This window comes from Mastomys coucha, unplaced genomic scaffold, assembly GCF_008632895.1.
Source record: "Mastomys coucha isolate ucsf_1 unplaced genomic scaffold, UCSF_Mcou_1 pScaffold22, whole genome shotgun sequence".
NCBI classification, from domain to species: Eukaryota; Metazoa; Chordata; class Mammalia; order Rodentia; family Muridae; genus Mastomys; species Mastomys coucha.
In genome coordinates this window covers 116,953,119-116,973,118 of record NW_022196905.1, presented here as the reverse complement: position 1 = coordinate 116,973,118, position 20,000 = coordinate 116,953,119, and the positions used below count along the sequence as shown (strand labels likewise).

The window sequence follows — 20,000 nt, the reverse complement described above, 5'->3', positions numbered from 1 at the left end:
CCAGCAAAGGCCACACAGTAGGCCCTTGTAAACACCACTGGGAGTATTGTCCTTGGACCAGGGCTGGGTTCTCTCTTGGGGGGAGCAGGCTGTGAGAAATCCACACTACTATTATATCACAGGAACTCAGTCCCCAAGACCTTCAGCTGACCCACTGATCCTTTACAACTTAGGTACACTTCATGAAAGCTTGGATTGATCTGCCTCCAAACTGGATTAAACTACCTTCCTAGGCATCTTGTAATTACTGAACTTAGCATATGGTTTTCTTTTCTCTTTAGTGCGTGTTTATGTGGTGTGTGTGTGTGTGTGTGTGTGTGTGTGTGTGTGTGTGTGTTATGCAGGTGCTCAAGGAGTCCAGAAGAGGATCTTGGATTCCATGGGTCTGAAGTTACAGGACGTTTCATCATGAGTGCTAGGAACCCAAATTAAGCCCTCAGTAAGAACAGTAATTGCCTAGCTGCCTCTCCAGCCTCTGAACCATCTCCCTTTGGTTTTGTTCTCCCCCAGCCTCGCACACACTAAGCACACAATAATTCTGAGTAAATGGGTGGATGAGCTTTGGGGAGGACTCACCTCTGATATGGATGACTTAGGGCTGATGACAATATCATCTATCTGGATCGGCTTTTCAATACTTTCCTCCTCCTCCCACTCCCCACTCTTCTCTTCCTCCTCCTCTTCTCTTCCCTCCTCCCTTTCCCCCTTATACTCCTCCTCTTTCTTCTGATCCTGTTCCTCATCTCCCATTTCCTTACTTCTTTCTTTTTCCTCATTCTTTTCCTCTTCACCCTCCCATCTTTTTTCCTCTTCCTCCCTTCTCTCTTTACTTTCTTCTACACCTCTCATTTCCTCTTCCTCCCTTCTCTCACTTTCTTCTACACCTCTCATTTCCTCTTCTTCCCCTCTCTCTCTACTTTCTTCTATACCTCTCATTTCCTCTTCTTCCCCTCTCTCTCTACTTTCTTCTATACCTCTCATTTCCTCTTCTTCCCCTCTCTCTCTACTTTCTTCTACACCTCTCATTTCCTCTTCCTCCCTTCTCTCTTTACTTTCTTCTACACCTCTCACTTCCTCTTCTTCCCCTCTCTCTTCACTTTCTTCTACACCTCTCATTTCCTCTCCCTCTATCTGTTCCTCCTTCTCCATCCATTTCTCCAGTCCCTCCCCGTCCTCCTGAGACTCCTCCCATGATAGTGTGCCATCAGTTAGGCTCTGTTGTAGACGATCTTCTTCAAAACTTGGATTATATTCCTCCTTCTCCTCTTTTTCTGTTTCTTTACTTTCTCTTGATTCTTCTAGGGGGGTTTCTTCTGTATCTGACATTCTTCTGTAGTTTCCTCTACAGAAAGTTTGACATAGATTCAGCAGGCCCCTCTATTTCCTATGCCAGCTTCCTGATGTGCTAACACATTGAAATCAGCAGAAGCAGCTCTGGTTCCTTCCTGTGGGAGGAAATAACAGAATGGCAGCTTTTTGGGAAAGCCTAGCTCAAGTCTCAGAAATCTTTAAAATATTGACTTCCAGAGCCTCCCATCTTTCTAGGACTGATCTTAGAGTCTCCTCTCTTTAACTAATTCATCTTCCCATGAGCAGCAGAATGTGTAAGGTAAGCATTAGCAAATCCCTGCCTGGGAGAAAGAAGAAGGAAGGCTTGGCCATTGAAGTGTAAGCTTTCCAGTTAAAGGTTCCCCCCACTCCAACTTCTGCTGGCCTTGTTCTGTGACTAGATGCAAGTCACTTTACCCCTCCCTCAAATTTGTTCACAGGCAAAAAAATGAAAATGATAATCCTACATTATCGCATGGTCTGAAGACCGGGGCAATACATGTCAAACGCTCAACACAGGTTCACCCAAAGTCCTGGGGAAAAAAGCAGGGTGGGGGATATCAGGTATTGTGGGGACAAAAGCAATGGTTTTTGCAAAGAACTTGACAGTTTTAAAGATTTCTGGGGCAGGTGAGAGATCCTAAGTCTGACTGCCTAAGGTAGACTGAGCCCCTCCTCTGGGAAACACATGGTGGGAAGAGAAAACCAACTCCCAAATGTCATGTGATTTCAACACATTCATCATGGTATGTGTCAATCAATCAATAAATAATAGAATTTTAATTCCGGGCTGGAGAGATGGCTCAGTAGAGCACTCTGGCTGCCCTTTCAGAAGACCTGGATTGGATTCCCAGCACTGGCACAGTGGCTCAGAACCATCAGTAACTCGAGTTTCGGGGGATTCGATACCCTCTTCTGTTTTCTGTAGGCATTTCATAGGTGGTACACAGATAGACATGCAGACAAAACACTTGCATTTTTTAAAAATTTTAATTGCTCTGATACATTCTCTCATTTTGCACCTACATGAAGTAAGAGTTTGGGTTCAGGAGGGCCAGGCCATGTCTGCAATCCCGGGATTCAGGAGATAGAGGCAGGAGGATCACTCTGAGTTCTTAGGCCAGCCCAATCTTTCTTTAAAAAAAAAAAAAAGAAAAAGTTTGTGGCCCTGGGAGGCGTGACTTCCAGCAACAGAGCTAGAATTTAGTTCTTCTGTTCGAAAAAATGCCACTTTGCCAGCACACTCGCCCGGACATTTTCCACGCCCAGGTGGGGGCAATGCCACCGGGTGCGCAAGTCTATCCTACTACTAGGTCCAGGAGCCACCATTTTCTTTTCCTGAGGACGTCCTAGGTCCCACACCCTTGCCCCCTCCCTAGCCTGGACCCCCGACCGGAGCAGCACCCTCCACTTCGCACTTACAGAGAAGCTCCCACCTCTTTCTTCAAAAGCCTTGGGTCGTCCTGCCTCCAGGAATCCCAAGAGACTGCCAGTGGCTCCTGTCCATGCTCCCTAGTGACCGTTGCCAACCAAGCCCCGTCCCTATGGCAACAGCTAGTCACGCGGGGGCAGGAAAGCGAGGAAGTGGGATGGTAAGCTCAGAAAGCAAGCGACTTCCAGCCGGACCAGCCTGCCCCCTGCCGGGCTCATTCATACTCTAGCTTTTCCTAAAGGACACTTAAAAGCTGCTCCCCACACTGGCAATTCTGACTTTCCTAAAGTTGGACAAGATGTAATGAAAGTAGCGTTTGCAGTTTTTTTTTTTTTCCAGATTGGGCTTTCGGAGGGTAGAGGGAACTCAGGCGTGCTCAGAAAACTCGGAGGTGGGAGTTGGGTGGGGGTGGTGTTCCCTCAAGTGTCAGGAAGTCCTTCCAGAAGTCACGAAAGCAGTAAAATGAATGAACAAGTAAACACATAAATAGAAACTAGATATTGGCCCAGGTGTGTTGTCACACCTACAAACCCAGAACTAGGGAGATGAAGCCAGAAGGGTCAGTTCAAAGTCAGCCTGGGCCACACAAGACTTTACTGTGTGAAAGGAGATTTCCGTGAGCTAGCCGCCAGCGAACTGTACATCTACAGTGCCGTGGGGTTTTTACTGATGGAGCCAGACGCTCCTCTAAGTAACCCCAGAAGGCTCACTGGTAACCCCAGAGGGCTGATTTGAGCGGATTGTTCCTTCAGTTTGCCATGTTCATGCCTCTCCAAGAAGCCATGCAAGAAGTGGCATGAAGCATTTAATAAAATCCTCCCGGTGCTAAACCCAATTGTCTGGCCTCACAGATGTTACACACAACTGCCCACCTTCTCACCAAGGCGAAGCATGAAGAGAAGCTTAGTAAACTGGGACTGAAGTTATGTGGAGTGTATGATCTTGCCGTTACGTTACCATACAAACCCAGCTTGGTTAAATCCATTAGCGTTATTGCTGCTGAAGCAAGTCATAGAGGAGCCCAAAGGTGGCGTCCTGAGCTGTCCAAGGCCTGTTGCCGCCTCTTTGAGAGAATATGAATGACTCCCAACAAGTACAGCCCCTGTGCTGGAGATCAGATGCATATCTCAAAGAGGATGCACTGAATGGTACAAGTTGTGTTTTATTACAGTGTGGGACTTAGAGACAGTCTGGAAAATACTTGGACTTAAAACCCACAATTGAAACAGTCAAGTCTGGCTACGGGGAAGGGGTGGCGTGAGGCTGTCTGGATGAAGCAGCTTAGGGAGGCTTTCAAGTTGAGTGTGAGGAGTCAAAGGAGGAAGCGCACATCAGTACTGACTGCCTTCAGAGAAAGCTGGTCTCTGCCTCCATCCGGTGTAAATCCAATCCAAGGATGCAAGCTTCCTTGTAGAAAGGCCCAGAAATCCAAAACAGAAACGGGTGGCAACTGGGGAAATAACTAGGGCACATGGAGAAAGGAAGAAAGACAAGAGAGTCACTAGGAATCACCCACACCAATCTTACCATCTCAAAAGACAGACTCCGAAAGGAAGCAGCAACCATGAGCATGTTCACCTCAGCTTCCCATGCTGCTGACCCCAAGAGGCTCAACTTTGTTTTGTTTTTATTGTTTTTGTTGTTGTTTTTTTTCCGTACAGGTTTTCTCTGTATAGCCCTGGCTGTCCTGGAACTCACTCTGTAGACCAGGCTAGCCTCAAAGAGATCTGCCTGCCTCTCTCTGCCTCCCAAGTGCTGGGACTAAAGGTGTGCACCACTACCGCCTGGTGGGGAGGCTCAATCATGAAAGCCAAATCTGGAGCTCTCTGCAGGGTCTTTTACTGAAGAAGTGAGGGAAGCTGGTTGTTTACCTGTGGGTTACTGAAGAGGAAGCTAACATCGCACTGGGCAGTCTGCGAAGCCTCATGACCTTTGCTAAATTTGTTTGGGGGCAGAATTTTTCTGTGTAGCCTTGGCTGTCCTGGAACTCACTCCGTAGACAAGGCTGGCCTCAAACTCAGAAATCCACCTGCCTCTGCTTCCTGAGTATTGGGGTTAAAAGTTTGAGCCACCACCACCACCACCACCTGGCCTATTTCTATTTGTTTTTTAAAGATTTATTTTATTTATTATATGTAAGTACACTGTAGCTGTCTTCAGACACCAGAAGAGAGAATGAGGTCATTACAGATGGTTGTGAGCCACCATGTGGTTGGTTGCTAGGATTTGAACTCAGTCAGTGCTCTTTTTTTTTTTTTTTTGGTTTTTTCGAGACAGGGTTTCTCTGTATAGTCCTGGCTGTCCTGGAGCTCACTCTGTAGACCAGGCTGGCCTCGAACTCAGAAATCCGCCTGCCTCTGCCTCCCAAGTGCTGGGATTAAAGGCGTGTGCCACCACTGCCCGGCTCAGTCAGTGCTCTTAACCACTGAGCCATCTCTCCAGCCCCCTTTGCCTACTTCTTAAGGAGGCTATGGTGACTGCACAGACTCAGCTTCAGAGGACATATCACTCTCAAAGCACTGCTCCAGGGCAGAGAGACACTGCTGGCTGCTCAGCCCCATGGTGGGACACCTGCCTAGAATATGAGCTTCAGGTTCCAGTTTCCAGCCCAAGAATCAACTTGACTTCAGCACAGGAACTGGTTTGCTTTGCACAACTTTCTTTCCAAATCCTTCTGAGCTTGGCTGTGAGCTCATGAGGAATCCAGGTGGGCTTGAACAGTGGTCCCAATCACACAGCTACAAAACTGGCTTTATCTGAAGGTTTATCTAACCTGGAACAAGGAGCCAGATTGGGCGGCACACACTATAATACGAGGAGACCTGGGCAGGAAGATCCCAAGGGTAAGGCCAGTATGGGGTACACTAAGCTCCAGGCCAGTCTGAACTCATGGGATCCTGTCTCCAGCACAACCCCCACTCCTAGGCAGGTGATACTGCAGGTGGATATTGGAGGGAGAAACACTAGGCGCTCAGGAGCACCTTCGGCCACACGGCAAATCTGAGGCTGGACTGGGCTATATGAGACCCTGCTTCAAAAAAAGTAGGGGCACACAAATCCCTGTGCCAGTTAGGAGTGTAGTCTCTGGAAGCTTGATCACATTCCTCCAGCGGAAGACCCCACACCCATGAATACACGGGCAGCACAAATTGCACTTAGTAGGTTATTTATTTAAAAAAAAAAAAAAAAAGAAGGCCTGAAGCTGGGAAGTGGGTATGAGGGGAAGTCTGAGAAGGACTGGAGGTGACAGGAAATATAGAAATGTATTATGTGCATGCATGAAATTCTCAAAAATAAGTATAAATTATATATGTATAATACATACTCCTCAAAGTCTAGCCAGCCATATCAGTATATGCCTCTAATCCTAATACCAATGAGGCAGAGGCAGGAGGATCTCTGTCAGCTCAAGGCCAGCATGGTCTACACGGGGAGTTCCAGAACAGTCAGAATTACAGAGTCCCTGTCTCAAAAAAAAAAAAAGGAAAGAAAATGACATCAGATCATTACTTGTCAGAGTCATCCCCACTCACTGGCTCGTAATCTAGAGAATCCCCAGACAGCCTACAACCTAATTTCCACAAGACGTAGCTAGGCACAAATCACACTTTTAATAATGCCTTAAACCAGAGAGATTACATCAGGCAGCCAAAGCATCTCTCCCGCTTCGATGCTCAGGCTTCAACACTCTCTTCCAGATCCTTACACTTAGGGAGCCAGGAGAATGAGGAAATCCCTCCCAGGCCCAGCACAGGGCTCAGCTGAAGAAGCTTTCCTGCAGGTCCAGGAAGCAGTCATCTCTGGAGAGGAATTATGTTGCAGCTGTAAAAGAAGACAGAGACACCGCTCAAACCTGACAGCTCCATCCTGAGAAACCCGTGGGTGAACACTTCTTCTCTCTTTCAAAGACTGTTATTTTTTAATGTATATTTTATAATGTTTCATTGTATATGTAAGAGAGTCTATGTGTGTGTACCATGCACAGCCTGCAGGAGTCGGTTCTCTCTTTCCACATGGATCCTGGGATCTAACTCAGGTCCGAGATTTGGCAGAGAGTGCCTTTACCTGCTGCGACATTTCTCTGGTCACTTTTCTTTCTCTTAAAGACAATGCCCAGGGATTGGGAAGCAGACTCTCAGATAACTTGAGGACTCCTGCCTGCAGCCTCATTCATAAAAAAGGTTATTTAACCACCAGTTTCTGCACTCTGTGGATAACCATGCTTCAGTGGGCCTGCCAGCATCCCCAGCCCTCTATCTGAGCACACTCTCCATGGGTGCCAGCGTCCCTCCTGCCTCTGCCCTCTATCTGAGCACACTCTCCATGGGTGCCAGGGCGTGAGGGCATGAGGGAGACAGACCCCAGCATTACCCCAGCAGTCCTTTTCCTGCCCAGCGGGTTGGAATCAGTCTGAGCTGGTGCTTCTCTCCTCTGCGGATCACCGTCACATTCAGGGGCTTCTGAAAGGCAAAGAAGGTCATTCTAGCCTCTGCTTCCTTCCACTCAAGTGCACTCAAAATGTGGAAACACCACTTTCTGACCATGAAATCGACCACTTTGGGCCCCGCGCTGGACAGGTTCCTCTGGCTGGTCATCGGCATTAAGGGGCCATGAAAAAAATTAAAAATGGTGGGAGAGCAAAAGCGTGGTAGGAACTATGTCAACCTGAATGAGAAGTGTCTCCCTTAGGTTCCAGTATCTGACACTTGATTCCTACTTGATACCCTATTAGAACACAGATGCACATGCTGCACACCCCCCAAAACCTGTTCTCTCACTAAAATTGTGCAATCTCTAAGACAAACTCTTCCCAGCTTGAGAGGGTCCTGCAGCTCCCTGCTGTTCTCCAGGAAAAAGAAGGTCATCTTCTTTGTAAGGGACTCCAAAGCTGGCCTTGAGTGGACCTGGTCACCTCCCAGACTCCCCTACTCTCCATGCTCATGGTTCTGAGCTCCAATCAACACCCAAGGCCTGCAAACCAGCTGAAGGCTCTCTCTACTGGCCACTCCACCGGATCAGTCTCTATACACATCAAGGGTCAGTCCTTAGGAACACTCTCCTTCAACCCCACTATACACACCAAGGGTCAGTCCTTAGGAACACTCTCCTTCAACCCCACTATACACACCAAGGGTCAGTCCTTAGGAACACTCTCCTTCAACCCCACTGCTGTCTTCCAGCCCTCCTGTGCTCTCCCTGGCAACTCTGGTCAGGATGTGAAATTGCTCATCTGGAACTACTGAATTCACATCTGCTCTCAAAGCAAGGACCCCCCCCCCTTTGTTTTGTCCAATGCTGGACCCCAGGCCCCAGTCAGAAGTAAGCACACACAGGGAGGTACTTATAGACGGAGAGACACAGGGCTTTGATTTACTTTAAAATTTTTGCAATGTGAGTTTGTGTGTAAGATAAATATACAGTATACTTCTTACTGAGACACAATTTACATATAATAAAGCAAGGCTCAGTGGGTCTCCTGCACTCAGATCCATCACCACCACCCAACTATGGAATATCTGCATCATCCAAAAGACCATCAGCAGCTGGTCCTCATCCTCACCCCTCCCGCCCAGCAACCACCAGTCAATCTCCTTTCTAGCTTTCTGGGTCTGCTTTTTTTTTTTTTTTTTTTGGTTTTTTTGAGACAGGGTTTCTCTGTGTAGCCCTGGCTGTCCTGGAACTCACTCTGTAGACCAGGCTGGCCTCGAACTCAGAAATCTGCCTGCCTCTGCCTCCCAAGTGCTGGGATTAAAGGCACGCGCCACCACCCAGCTTCTGGGTCTGCTTTTTAGGACACCTTCACTGAGGAGTTGTATGGCCTTGTGCTTGGTCTCTTTCACTTTGTGTCGTGTGCATAGCCTTTGGGTGGCTATGGTGTCTGCTGGTGTCCTGGCTGGCCCTCACAGAAAGAAGCCTCTGGGCCAGAACCAGCAGGCCCCGCTGGGATGGCTGACCTTCTGTCCAGCTAGACCAGTGCTTATCAACCTGTGGGTTGCAACCTCCTTGGGGTGAAACAACCACTTCACAGGGATCTCCTAAGAGCATCTGAAAACACAGATGTTTACATTACTATTTGGAACAGTAGCAAAAATACAGTTTTGAAGTAGCAACAGAACAATGTTCTGGCTGGGGTCACCGCATGAGGAACTGTATTAAGGTCGCAGCGTTAGGAAGGCTGAGAGCCACTGTACAGACAAGCAGCAGCTATGGTTCTGGCCTAGTAACTTTCCAAATGCTCTCTAAACTCTATGGCAAGGTGCTAAAGGGAAGCCTACAAGGGACAAATGGATTCTTCTAAGCAATTCCAAAAGGGGTCAGAACAAATAGAACACCACCCACATATGAAAATATCTGATAGTAATAGAGGTGACAGTGTAAACTAGTGGGTAAAGTATTCATAATAAATAGTACTGGGACAACTACTATCCATTTAGGGGAAAAGTAGCCTGGTAATTTATGTCTAATTACACTATTTATACTAGTTATAAAGTAAATTCCAGGGAAATATATGTGTCAGAGAAATAAGAACATATGTCCATGGGCTGGAGAGACAGCTCAGTAACATATAAAACCAGGAGGAAGGGCAATCAGAAAGTTCAAGACCATCCTAGGCCACACAGGGAGTCCCAGGCCAGCCTGAGATATAGTAAGACTGTCTCAAACACAAACGCCCTTCAATGGCTCTCTCAGGGCCTGTAACGCTTCTTTACAGGCCCCGCCTAGGAAAGCACACGCATGCACACGCAGTCACGCTGTGTGAAGCCGCAAACATCATAAGGTCTTGAGAAGGCAGTCATGGACAACTGTACCCCAATAACAGCTGTAGGGGAACAGGGCATATGCCAAAATAAGACAGCTTCCAGATTAGTTACTGGACTTAGAGGGATTTAGACAAGATGATGAAGGCCGTCAGCTGTAGAAAGACAAGTGTGCAAACGGAAGGAAGACACAACGCACTACTGTCAGCAGTGAAGAGCCCACCAACATTTTCTGGGCCAAATAACCCCCAGATACCTAACGTTATGAGTTGAACGCCTGCGTCCCTCTGGAAAACTCTCAGACAGGCTAACCCCTTGGTGTGATGGAGTACGAGGACTGGGCTTTAGAGGGGTGTCATATATCAGGTGGAGCCCTGGGGATGGAATTAGTGATCCATCATTTGAGAAACTGTGCCATCTTTGGACTCTCTGAACTGTGTGAGAAGCGCACCTTTGTGGTCTGTGAGGCCTCCAGATGCCAGGGCACCTAACTTACCCCTTCACTATGCTGCACCACAGTGCCCACATTCTGCAGTGACTGGAAGTTCTGGGTGTTCACAGAGCCGAACTCCACAATTTCATCATCCACTTGCAGGCCCTAAAGACATGAGAAAATTAAAAACCAACCAAGAGATTGAATGCATTTCTGGCCTTTTAATGGCTCAATATACAACTCAGTGGCAAGGTCAAGAGCTTATTTCCTACAGAGAAAGAATGGCAGGCTCTAAGTAAAGAGGTCAAAGATCTAGACTCCTCATGCAGGATCAGTGAGTGAGAGGGTACCTCACCCTGGAGATTCTTTCTAGGGCAGAGCTAGCAAATGGTGTCCAGGTGCGCCCAGTGGACACCCTGAGAATATGTAGAAAGCTCTAGCTGCTTTCTGGAGTTTCCGAGGCAGGTTCAGGGTAAGAGGAGGCAGGTTAGCCTAGGCCTATTTTTTTTTTTTTTTTTTTTTTTTTTTTTTTTTTTTTTGGACAAGACAAACAGTGGCTGGCCCTCCAAGTTCCTAAGCAGCAGTCACAGGCCTAAGGCCAGCCAGAACCAGCGTGGTCCCAAGACTATAGACACTACTTCCTGGTCTCTAAGGAACACCCACCACAGGCTGACTGCAGTCAGGCACTAGGTGCTGAGGATCCAGCTCTGACTAAATAGACGTGACCTGCGGTCTGCAGCCCTATGTCTAGATTTTATTTTGCTCTTTAAAATGGTTCACAGCACTAGGAATCCAACCCAGGCAAGAGCTCTACCAAAGAGCGTCATCCTCAGCCTTTCATTGATTTTATTTCAAAATTGAATTTTCCTAAGTTGTCCAAACTTGATGAGTCCTGAATCAGCAACCTCAGTTGTTGTGATTATGAACATATACCACCATAACCAGTGGTCTTGTGACTTTTTTTAAAAACATTTTTATTATCTAATGTGTTTAGGTATTTTGCCTGCTTTATGTCTGTGAACTTGTATGGTAAGTGCCCATGGAGGTCAGAAGAGAGCACTGGACCCCCTAGAACTAGTTACAGATGATTATGAGCCTCCATGTGAGTCCTGAGAATTGAACCTGAGTCCTCTGGAAGAACAGCCAGTGCTCTTAATCACTGAGCCTTCCCTTCATCCCCCAGTGTTGGGATGACTTGTAGGATCTGAATTTAGAATCCAGTTCTGAGCAGGGCAGTGGTGGCGCATGCCTTTAATCCCAGCACTTGGGAGGCAGAGGCAGGCGGATTTCTGAGTTCGAGGCTAGCCTGGGCTACAGAGTGAGTTCCAGGACAGCCAGGGCTACACAGAGAAACCCTGTGTTTCGAAAAAAACAAAAACAAAAAACAAAAACAAACAAACAAACAAACAAAAATCCAGTTTTGCTTCCCAGGAGCCATGTATCCTGGCTCAGGTTGCCTCAAGTCTGTGTGGCTTGTCCTCATGGGTCAGACGGGGAATACTGCCCACAGCAGCCACAGTATTCAATTTCAATGCATGGCCACATAACAAACTTCTATATGAATATTCACAGCTGAATTACTTATAATAGCCCCAAAGCAGAAGAGATCCAGACACCCATTAACTGACCAACAAAAACATGCCTATCACATAATGGATATTATTCAGCCATAAAACGTAACGAAGCCTTCATATATGACTAGGCCCTGAATGAACCCTGGAAACAGGACTAACTAAAAGAGAACACACACCATACAACTGTCTTCACGTGAAATACACACAACAGGTAGATCGTGCAGACAAAAACACTGGTGGCTAGCAAGTCCTGAGTGGCTTCAGCACCAATAAAAACATTGTAAAATTGGCTGCAGTGCTAAGTGTGCAGCCCTGTGAGTACTCTGTACCCTTCAGTGAGTCACTCACGGCAGGAGCAGCCATCACAGTAATGACACTCTAGAATCTATCAAAGAATACCGACATCACTTCAAGCGCTTGTCATTTTTTTCCTTCTGTGTCCAGGGAAATAGCTCCAAGAAGAGCACCTCCTTTCTTCTTTGGGACATGTATTACCTTCTACACTATGTCCCAGGTGTCCCACAACAGGTCTCCCCCTGAGTCCAGTGGGCTGGCCCTTTTATGTACACCAAGCTCTGACCAGCATGTGTTAAAGGAATAAAGGAATTCAGAGCCACAGAATGAGTCGGTGGGTTTGGCTTCTGGCAGGCCTCCGAAGCCCAGGGCTTCCTAACTTACAGAACTGCTAGGAGTGGGTTTGGGAGAGCCAGCAAGATTACCGCAATACTGGCAGGGGAACCAGGGCTGATACTGTTCACTCTGGCAAAGGCCTGGGGCAGGGCGGGGCTGTTGGAGCCCAGCCTTTGGTGCATGGCCTCTTCTCGGGCTTCAGCCATGTCCCGAGCCTGCTTCTCTTTGTCCCGAGCATGTAGCTGGTGCAGGGCCTCCTCCACTTGCTTCATCAGTGCCTTGTGATCATTCTGGAGACCTGCAGAGAGAACACCACATCATGGGCAAGGGAAGACAGCTCAGAACATGGGACAGAAGAGATGAGACACCTGAATTCATTCACTGCAATGGTGCATGAGACGGTGCATGCAACTTCATGAGATTGAGAACCGTCCAGGACAAGCCTCTGGAAGCTTATGTAAGGACATTTCCAGAGATGCTTAGCTGAGGAGACAGCAGTCCTCCCTGAACGTGGGTAGCCATCCCAGGAGACAGGACGTCAGACTGAGGACCAACATTCAACTCTTTGCCTCCTGCTGTAGAAACCCTCTAACTAGCTGCCCACCACGCCTTCTCCAGCAGGAAGTTTGTTCTGCCTCCGTGTGCCAAACTTCCTTCTTAAGTTTCTTTTATCAGGTATTTTGTTACAGTAACCAAAAAGGAACTAACACATCAGAATGTTTAAGAAGTGCTGCCAGGCAGTGGTGGCGCATGCCTTTAATCCTAGCACTTAGGAGGCAGAGGCAGAGGCAGGCGGATTTCTGAGTTCGAGGCCAGCCTGGTCTACAGAGAGTTCCAGGACAGCCAGGGCTACACAGAGAAACCCTGTCTTGAAAAACCAAAAAAAAAAAAAAGTGCTTAGTAGGTGCTACCCAAAAAGCAGACACAGGGTCTACCTCACTAGTGAGGAAGGCAGCTACAGAACAGGCGACTACAATCACATCCGATGACCACATAATTTAGGACAGCAAGGTGGCCGGCCCCTCAAAGGCAGTACAGCCTTGCTGAGACCTGAAAGGTGAGTAGAAATCAGGTTCCATCCAGCTGCAGCTATGCCATACCCTCGTGTACAAACAGGGGACAACTTCAGAAGTCACACAAAAGCCAGGTGGCTGGGCAAGATGCTGCACATCTGCAATCCCAGCACCTGGGAAACAGGAGGAGGACTGGAAGGAGGATGGGGAGGAGGATCAGGAGGAAAATCAGGAGAAGGATCAGGAGGAGATCAGGATGAGGATCAGGAGGAGGATCAGGAGGAGGATCAAGAGGAGGATCAGGAGGAGGACCAGGAGGATCAGGAGGAGATCAGGAGGAGGATCAGGAGGAGGATCAGGAGGAGGATCAGGAGGAGATCAGGAGGAGGATCAGGAAGAGGACCAGGAGATCAGGAGGAGGATCAGGAGGAGGATCAGGAGGAGGACCAGGAAGAGGATCAGGAGGAGATCAGGAGGAGGATCAGGAGGAGGACCAGGAGATCAGGAGGAGGATCAGGAGGAGGATCAGGAAGAGGATCAGGAGGAGGATTAGGAGGAGGATCAGGAGGAGGATTAGGAGGAGGATCAAGAGGAGGATCAGGAGGAGGATCAGGAGGAGGATCAGGAGGAGATCAGGAGGAGATCAGGAGGAGATCAGGAGGAGATCAGGAGGAGATCAGGAGGAGGATTAGGAGGAGGATTAGGAGGAGGATCAGGAGGAGGATTAGGAGGAGGATTAGGAGGAGGATCAGGAGGAGGATTAGGAGGAGGATCAAGAGGAGGATCAGGAGGAGGATCAGGAGGAGGATCAGGAGGAGATCAGAAGGAGGATCGGGAGGAGATCAGGAGACCAGTGTAAGCTTCTTAAGACTCTGTCTCAAGGAAAAGAAACCAAAAAAAAAAAAAAAAAAAAAAAAAAAAAAAAAAAAAAAAAAAAAAAAAGAAGAAGAAAAGAAAAGAAAAAGAAAAAACCAAGACTGAGGCAGAATGTCTGCCGAAAAGATTTCACTGGAGCTGGATGTAGTTCTGTTGGTAGAACGTTTGCTGAGTGCCCACGTCTGATTCCCAGCACTACATAAAACATGTGTGGCGGTGCCTGTCTGTAGTCCCAGCACTCAAGAAGTAGAAGCAGAAGGATCAAAGTTCAGGGCCATGCTCAGCTAAGTATTTTAGTTAAGGCTAGCTTCAGGTACATACAAGCCTGTCTCATTTTGCTCTTAGAATTCTTATAGGCGAGAGGGGGATATGACATAAGAGCCTCATAAGCCGTGTGTGGGGATGCTGAGTGCCGGTCAGGCACCTACTACTGGGCTCCTCCCAATTGATGGGGCTAAAGAAGCAAATTTAGTGCTGCCAAATCTTTGATTTTCCTAGAAAAGCTAAAAACTGAGGGCTTTGAGGAGAGAACTGCCTCTAAGTTTACAGTGCTAAAAGCTCATTCATAATGTTGAATCAAGGGCTGGAAGACAGATCAGCAGTTAAGAGCACTGGAAAGTACCCAGGTTCAATTCCCAGCACATAGAGGCTCACAACTGTCTGTAACTCTAGTCCCAGGGGATTTAATGTCCTCTGGCACCCTTTGCAGGCACTTGGCACAAATGTTGTATGTGGGCAAAACACCTATATACATAAATAAAAATTAAAATAAAATGAATCACCATGGTAATCCAGCAGGTCCTGTCTGGAGGTTGGTCCTGCAAGCAGCCGGCATTTAATGTCCTTTTAAAACCTAAAAAATTATTTCCCTCCTTCTCTGGGGACCACTCCTTATTCAACCGAGGCCACTGGATTAATACTGTCATCCATTAGCCAACCCGCATGTGGCACCCATGGGTCACAGACTCTCCAACTCTGCAGGAGCCTTTGACTGTGGGCTGTTAGTCATATGGCCTTCCTGTCACTGTGGAGCATTAAGGGACATGGGTACTCAGCCCACAGAGGCAGATGTGAGGGGGAAAAAGCAGACACCAGGCCGAGAAGTTTTAAAGTAGAAGCAATGTCTTATACATAATCCATATTCTTCACACTGCTGTGGGTGAGAGGACAATGACTTAGTTGTTGATATATTACAATTCCATATCAGAATTCAAAAGGTTCTCATCGCCTGGGTAAACACTTCTGCAGCAATTATTTCAAAACTAAGTTTAAGCTGTCACAAATGTACCATGCTAACACTTGCTGGTGATTAGAGAAGACTAGGGACTCAGCATATGAGACCTTTATATATTACTTTCCCAATTTCAATGTAAGCCTAGGATTGTTCCTTAAGAAAAATCCATGTTTAAGAATACATTAAATTTGTATTCCAAAAGAATACAAATAAGGGGGAATTGTTCAATCATATTATTAACACATAATAAAGTCATTAAGATGATATAAAATTAACACAGAGTAGAACAGTGTAAAAGTCCAGAAATAGGCTAAGTGTAACTGAAAAACCTAAGTGGTTCAGCAAGCTATGAGCATGAAGCCCGAGGCCCCAGCCCAGCAGTGCACATGCGCCCACACATGCCCACACACAGACAGAGTATATAATGCTGCTGCATTTCAAATTAGTGGGAAAGAATGGTGTTGGAACATGAAGTTCATCAGCACTGAAAATCAGCATTCCTCAAACTTCCCCAGGCCCTGCTTATGTGGAAGGGAGTGGCCACATCACTGGGGGTTCAGAGGTTTGGGGTAAGGCTCAGAGTTTCCCTCACATCTGCTGTCTTCACATGGTTTTCCTACTCTCTGCATCTCCTTAGTTGTTTTTAAAATCAGAATCTTCAGGGAAAAGAGGATGCTCTGAGGTGCTCTGTCCCTACACTGTGGCTTTAAGGGAGCTGGCATCTCACTCTGCATCCTGCTTACAAAGGCAGCTTTACCAAAACACTGCAGATAAAGCCAGAGTTGGGGCACACTCGGCGGAAATCATGAAGTGCGACTGTGGGTGACTGATCCCCTGGTGTAACTGGGATGGAGGATTGATTATCTACTAGTGCCAAGTAAGAGATGCTCACATCCTCATCCTGAACCTGCTGTACACGTGACCACAGGAAACAAAATGGACAGTGAGGGTCAGGACCCTGAGAGGAAGGATGAGCCTGGATTTTCTGGTAGGGCCTGGGATCATCACAGAGGTCTTAACAAGTTAAAGAGGGAGGCAGGAGAGGGAGAGGAAAAGATTCGGTAACAGCAGCAAAGGCTAGAAAGGCGAGATGGCTACTTCTAAAGACAGGAAGATGACCAAGAGCCAGGAGACACAGGTGGCCTCTGCAAAGACAAAGACTACACTACCAGCCCCAGCCCCTAGGGGGAGCCAGCCCCACTGACACCTGGATTTGGTTAGCAGACCTTCTGGCCTTCTGCCCTCCAGAACTGTCAGAGACAAAACAGTCTTGTGGCTTGTCACAGCAGGAACACAAACCCAATGTCCTCTGAGGAAGCCATGCTCTGCAAGGTACTTCACTAAGACAAAGAACACGTGTAAGACTCACTCAGGAGAGTGATGGGCCTGCAGGGTGATGTGTTAGAATAGTGGCTCTCGTCTGGACGCAGCACACTAGGCCCAAACGGTTCCACGTGTAAGAGGTTTTATTGAGAGAGAGAGAGAGACAGTGTGGTGGCAAAAAGAGAAGGGGGGGAGAAGGGAGGGGGGGAGAGAAGAGAGGTGTTCCATATATATATATATATATATATATATGTACATATGTATGTACACACACACACACACACACACACACACACACACACACACATATATATATATGGGTAGTGACATGGTGGTCACAGGTAAAGGTGGGAGGTGAGCCCAATGGATTCTGGGAATATGGTGGCTGTTGCCTTGGCCAACAGGTCTGTGAGGCCTGCCTATGTGACGTCACGGGTTTCGGAGGCCCTGATGCCAACACAGGGGAACAGGCTTGCCCAGCCTTCCTGGCACGCAGAGAGCTGAGAGGAAAATGCAAACGCAATGGTGGACTCAGGGTGGGACACCAGAACATCTTCTCCCGTCGCCTGCCTCTGCCTGAACACAGCCATGGGCCCTGAAGACAGCCAGGCAGAGCCTGGGTTCTGCTGACCTTTGTACTGCACACTTAAGTCTGAGAGCTAGCAGGGTCTTTTCTGTTTGTACAGTGGCAACCTGCTTCATGGACTCCATGGGGCTGGTGAGTGACTGATCTGGGCTTCCACTGTTAATTCAATGAAGTCCCATAACAAGGAAAAGTTTTCATTCCTTGTTTTTTACCTTCTTTTTTTTTTAACCCTTTTTATGTATGTGAGTACACTATTGCTTTCTTCAGACACACCAGGAGGGGTGGTTAGGTTACGGATGGTTGTGAGCCACCATGTGGTTGCTAGGATTTGAACTCAGGACCTCTGGAAAAGCAGGCAGTGCTCTTAACCAGACTGGCTTCAAATACCTGGCCTTTAAAGCTGTGTGCCACTATGCCCAGCTTGAAGCCAAGTTTTTTTGTTTATTCTTTGATTTTTGTTGTTTGTTTTTTTTTTTTAAATGTGGTGGTGCCATTTTTTTAAAAAGATTTATTTATTTATTATATGTAAGTACACTGTAGCTGTCCTCAGACACACCAGAAGAGGGCTTCAGAGCTCATTACAGATGGTTGTGAGCCACCATGTGGTTGCTGGGATTTGAACTCAGGACTTCTAGAAGAGCAGTCAGTACTCTTACTCACTGAGCCATCTCTCCAGCCCCTTGTTTGTTTTTGTGTTGTTTTGAGACAGGGTTTTTCTTTAGCTGCCTGACCTGGAACTCACTCTGTAGACCAGGCTGGTCTCAACCTCACCAAGATCCATCTACCTCTACCTCCTGAATCCTGGCATCTAGCTTTGAAGCAAAGTATTTAAAAAAAAAAAAAAGCCATCATCAGGGAACTCTGCCATGTCCCCTTGGTTCTCAGTTCCACAATGGGGACAAGGTAATTCTGTCAAAGCAGAAAAGCTTTGTTTGTTTGTTTTTTTTTCAAGGTTGGCTTCCTCATGCCGCAGTTGGAGTGTGCAGCATACCCAGGTGTCATCATCCTCGCAGAAAAGCTTTGTGATGCTCAATGCTAATCACTCCCCTGTGCCTTCAGCACCCCCACCACAAACCAAGACAGCCCCAGCGAGGGTCACTCACAGATGATGTTGTGCCTTGCTGTTCGGACCTGGTACAAGTCCACATCTGCCCGGGGATAGCCCTCACAGTCCACCAGCGGCTCGTTCATGCCAATCCCTTTTTGCTGGAGGGAAGAGATGTGATTAAAAAAAAAAACCTCACAGGTAAAAACATCTAGATGCAATTCCCTAGACCTTTGTCCTTCTAACTCATGATAAAAGAGACATCAGGGACCCCATAGTGATGTCTTTTGCACATATCAGGCTCTTTAACTGCGTCCTTAAAGCTCCCCAGTGCAGTGGGTACCATTTTCAATAATGAAAGCAATGAGGCCATAGAGATGGATCAGTGAATAAAGACCAACAACCCGAGTTCAGTTCCTGGGGCCCACATCAAGATAGAAAAGGAGCACAGACTGCACAAAGCTGTCCCTTGACCTCCATGCACACTCTGTGCATCAACATCCCCCCACACACACTACGCGTACATCAATAAAATGAAGTCTTTAAAAAAAATATGCAAAGCATGCATGAAAACAGTACACACAAAGCAAGGCTGGGCTCTAGGTCAGTGGTAGAGCACTTGACTGCCATATGACAATCTTGGATTTGATTCTCTACAGCGCGCACACACACATACAGAGACACACACACAGACACACACCATAATAAGTAGGGCTAGGGATATAGGATGTAACTCAGTTGCTAAGTGCTTGCCTAGCATACATAAAACCTTGGACTCACCCTCCTCCCCTCCACTGCAAAAGCCAGATGTGGTGGTACATGATGTAGAGACAGGAGGATCAAAGTTCGAGGTCATGCTTGGTTACACAGTGAGTTCAATATTAGCCTTGGATACGTGAGATCGTCTCTCTAACACCAATTAATTAAAGCAACAACACAACACTTCAAGAGCCTTCTCTCTCAGTCCCATCCCTGATCTAACCCCTCCAATGCCTCCCTCCCAACAGATGACACCTGCTAAAGCTTTGGCGCTGGAGGAAGTAAACTCGAGAGAATGCAGCTCGGACCAGGTTTTGACTCTTATAAAAATAAAAAGACCTAAGAGGTATACCAAGATTCCTTCTATCACTGGATGGCACTGGCTGCCTCCAGGGAAATAAACCGAGTGGCTGGAAGCTAGGGAAGGATAATTTTGTATTTGATATCCATTAGCAGGTTGTGAATCTGAACACTGGGGATATATTCCTTATTCAGAACAATACATTCATTTTAGCACTTTATATTTAGTCTTACTATGTTTACCCAGGCTGTTCCCAGTTTGCTGGCCTCAGCCTCCTGAGGAGCCTCCTGAGCAGAACTAGAGGAACCTCTGCTTTAGTGCCTGCTTTAGCAACTATGTATCTGAGGCAGGCCCTCACACTGTACCTCTGAAACTCTAAGAATATGTCTGAGTATTATAACCAACAAAGAGAAGAGGCTTATTGGAGCTCATAGTTTTGAAGTTTCAGTACAGAACTGGACAGATGCATTGTTTTTATGTATGATTGTTTGTAGGTAGGTATATTTGGAAACTCTTTGCTTTTAGCTCTGTGTAGAGGCAGAACATTATTGTGGAAGCCATTTCCATCATGACCCTAGGAGGATGGAAAAAAGAAAAAGAAAAAGCCTGTGGTTCCACTGCCCCTGCACTCCTCCAATGACCTACAGTAGCCACCCCAACAAGGGCATGCCACCAACAACCTACAGTAGCCACCCCAACAAGGGCAT

The 20,000-nt window shown here is 47.2% G+C and overlaps 2 protein-coding genes and 1 non-coding gene across 4 annotated transcripts in view; all 3 read right to left on the bottom strand.

Annotated features, from left to right (window-relative positions):
- Positions 1 to 3,800, bottom strand: part of Wdr66 (WD repeat domain 66) — a 75,190-nt gene extending 71,390 nt beyond the window's left edge. Inside the window, exons 1-3 of the mRNA XM_031391149.1 lie at positions 2,752 to 3,800; positions 1,072 to 1,445; positions 577 to 822 (exon numbers count right to left, since the gene is read on the bottom strand). Of these exons, the coding sequence (XP_031247009.1) occupies positions 577 to 822; positions 1,072 to 1,326 (501 nt within the window). The 5' untranslated portion in view covers positions 1,327 to 1,445; positions 2,752 to 3,800. The remainder of the gene's footprint in view (positions 1 to 576; positions 823 to 1,071; positions 1,446 to 2,751) is intronic.
- A 107-nt stretch (positions 3,801 to 3,907) lies between these two features.
- Positions 3,908 to 20,000, bottom strand: part of Psmd9 (proteasome 26S subunit, non-ATPase 9) — a 20,005-nt gene continuing 3,912 nt past the window's right edge. The window contains exons 2-7 of one of the 2 annotated variants that reach the window (XR_004109570.1): positions 18,292 to 18,394; positions 12,246 to 12,454; positions 10,016 to 10,117; positions 7,133 to 7,221; positions 6,468 to 6,583; positions 3,908 to 4,223 (exon numbers count right to left, since the gene is read on the bottom strand). Coding sequence is in view for 1 of the 2 variants with exons in the window: in XM_031337809.1 (XP_031193669.1) it covers positions 6,556 to 6,583; positions 7,133 to 7,221; positions 10,016 to 10,117; positions 12,246 to 12,454; positions 18,292 to 18,394 (531 nt within the window). In the remaining variant the exon portion in view is untranslated. Of the gene's footprint in view, positions 4,224 to 6,352; positions 6,584 to 7,132; positions 7,222 to 10,015; positions 10,118 to 12,245; positions 12,455 to 18,291; positions 18,395 to 20,000 lie in introns of those variants that run through there. The other variant, XM_031337809.1, reaches the window with a different exon arrangement.
- LOC116071721 lies at positions 18,108 to 18,198 on the bottom strand. Its single transcript, XR_004111097.1, has one exon. It is a non-coding gene; the product is annotated as a small nucleolar RNA SNORD55/SNORD39 (small nucleolar RNA).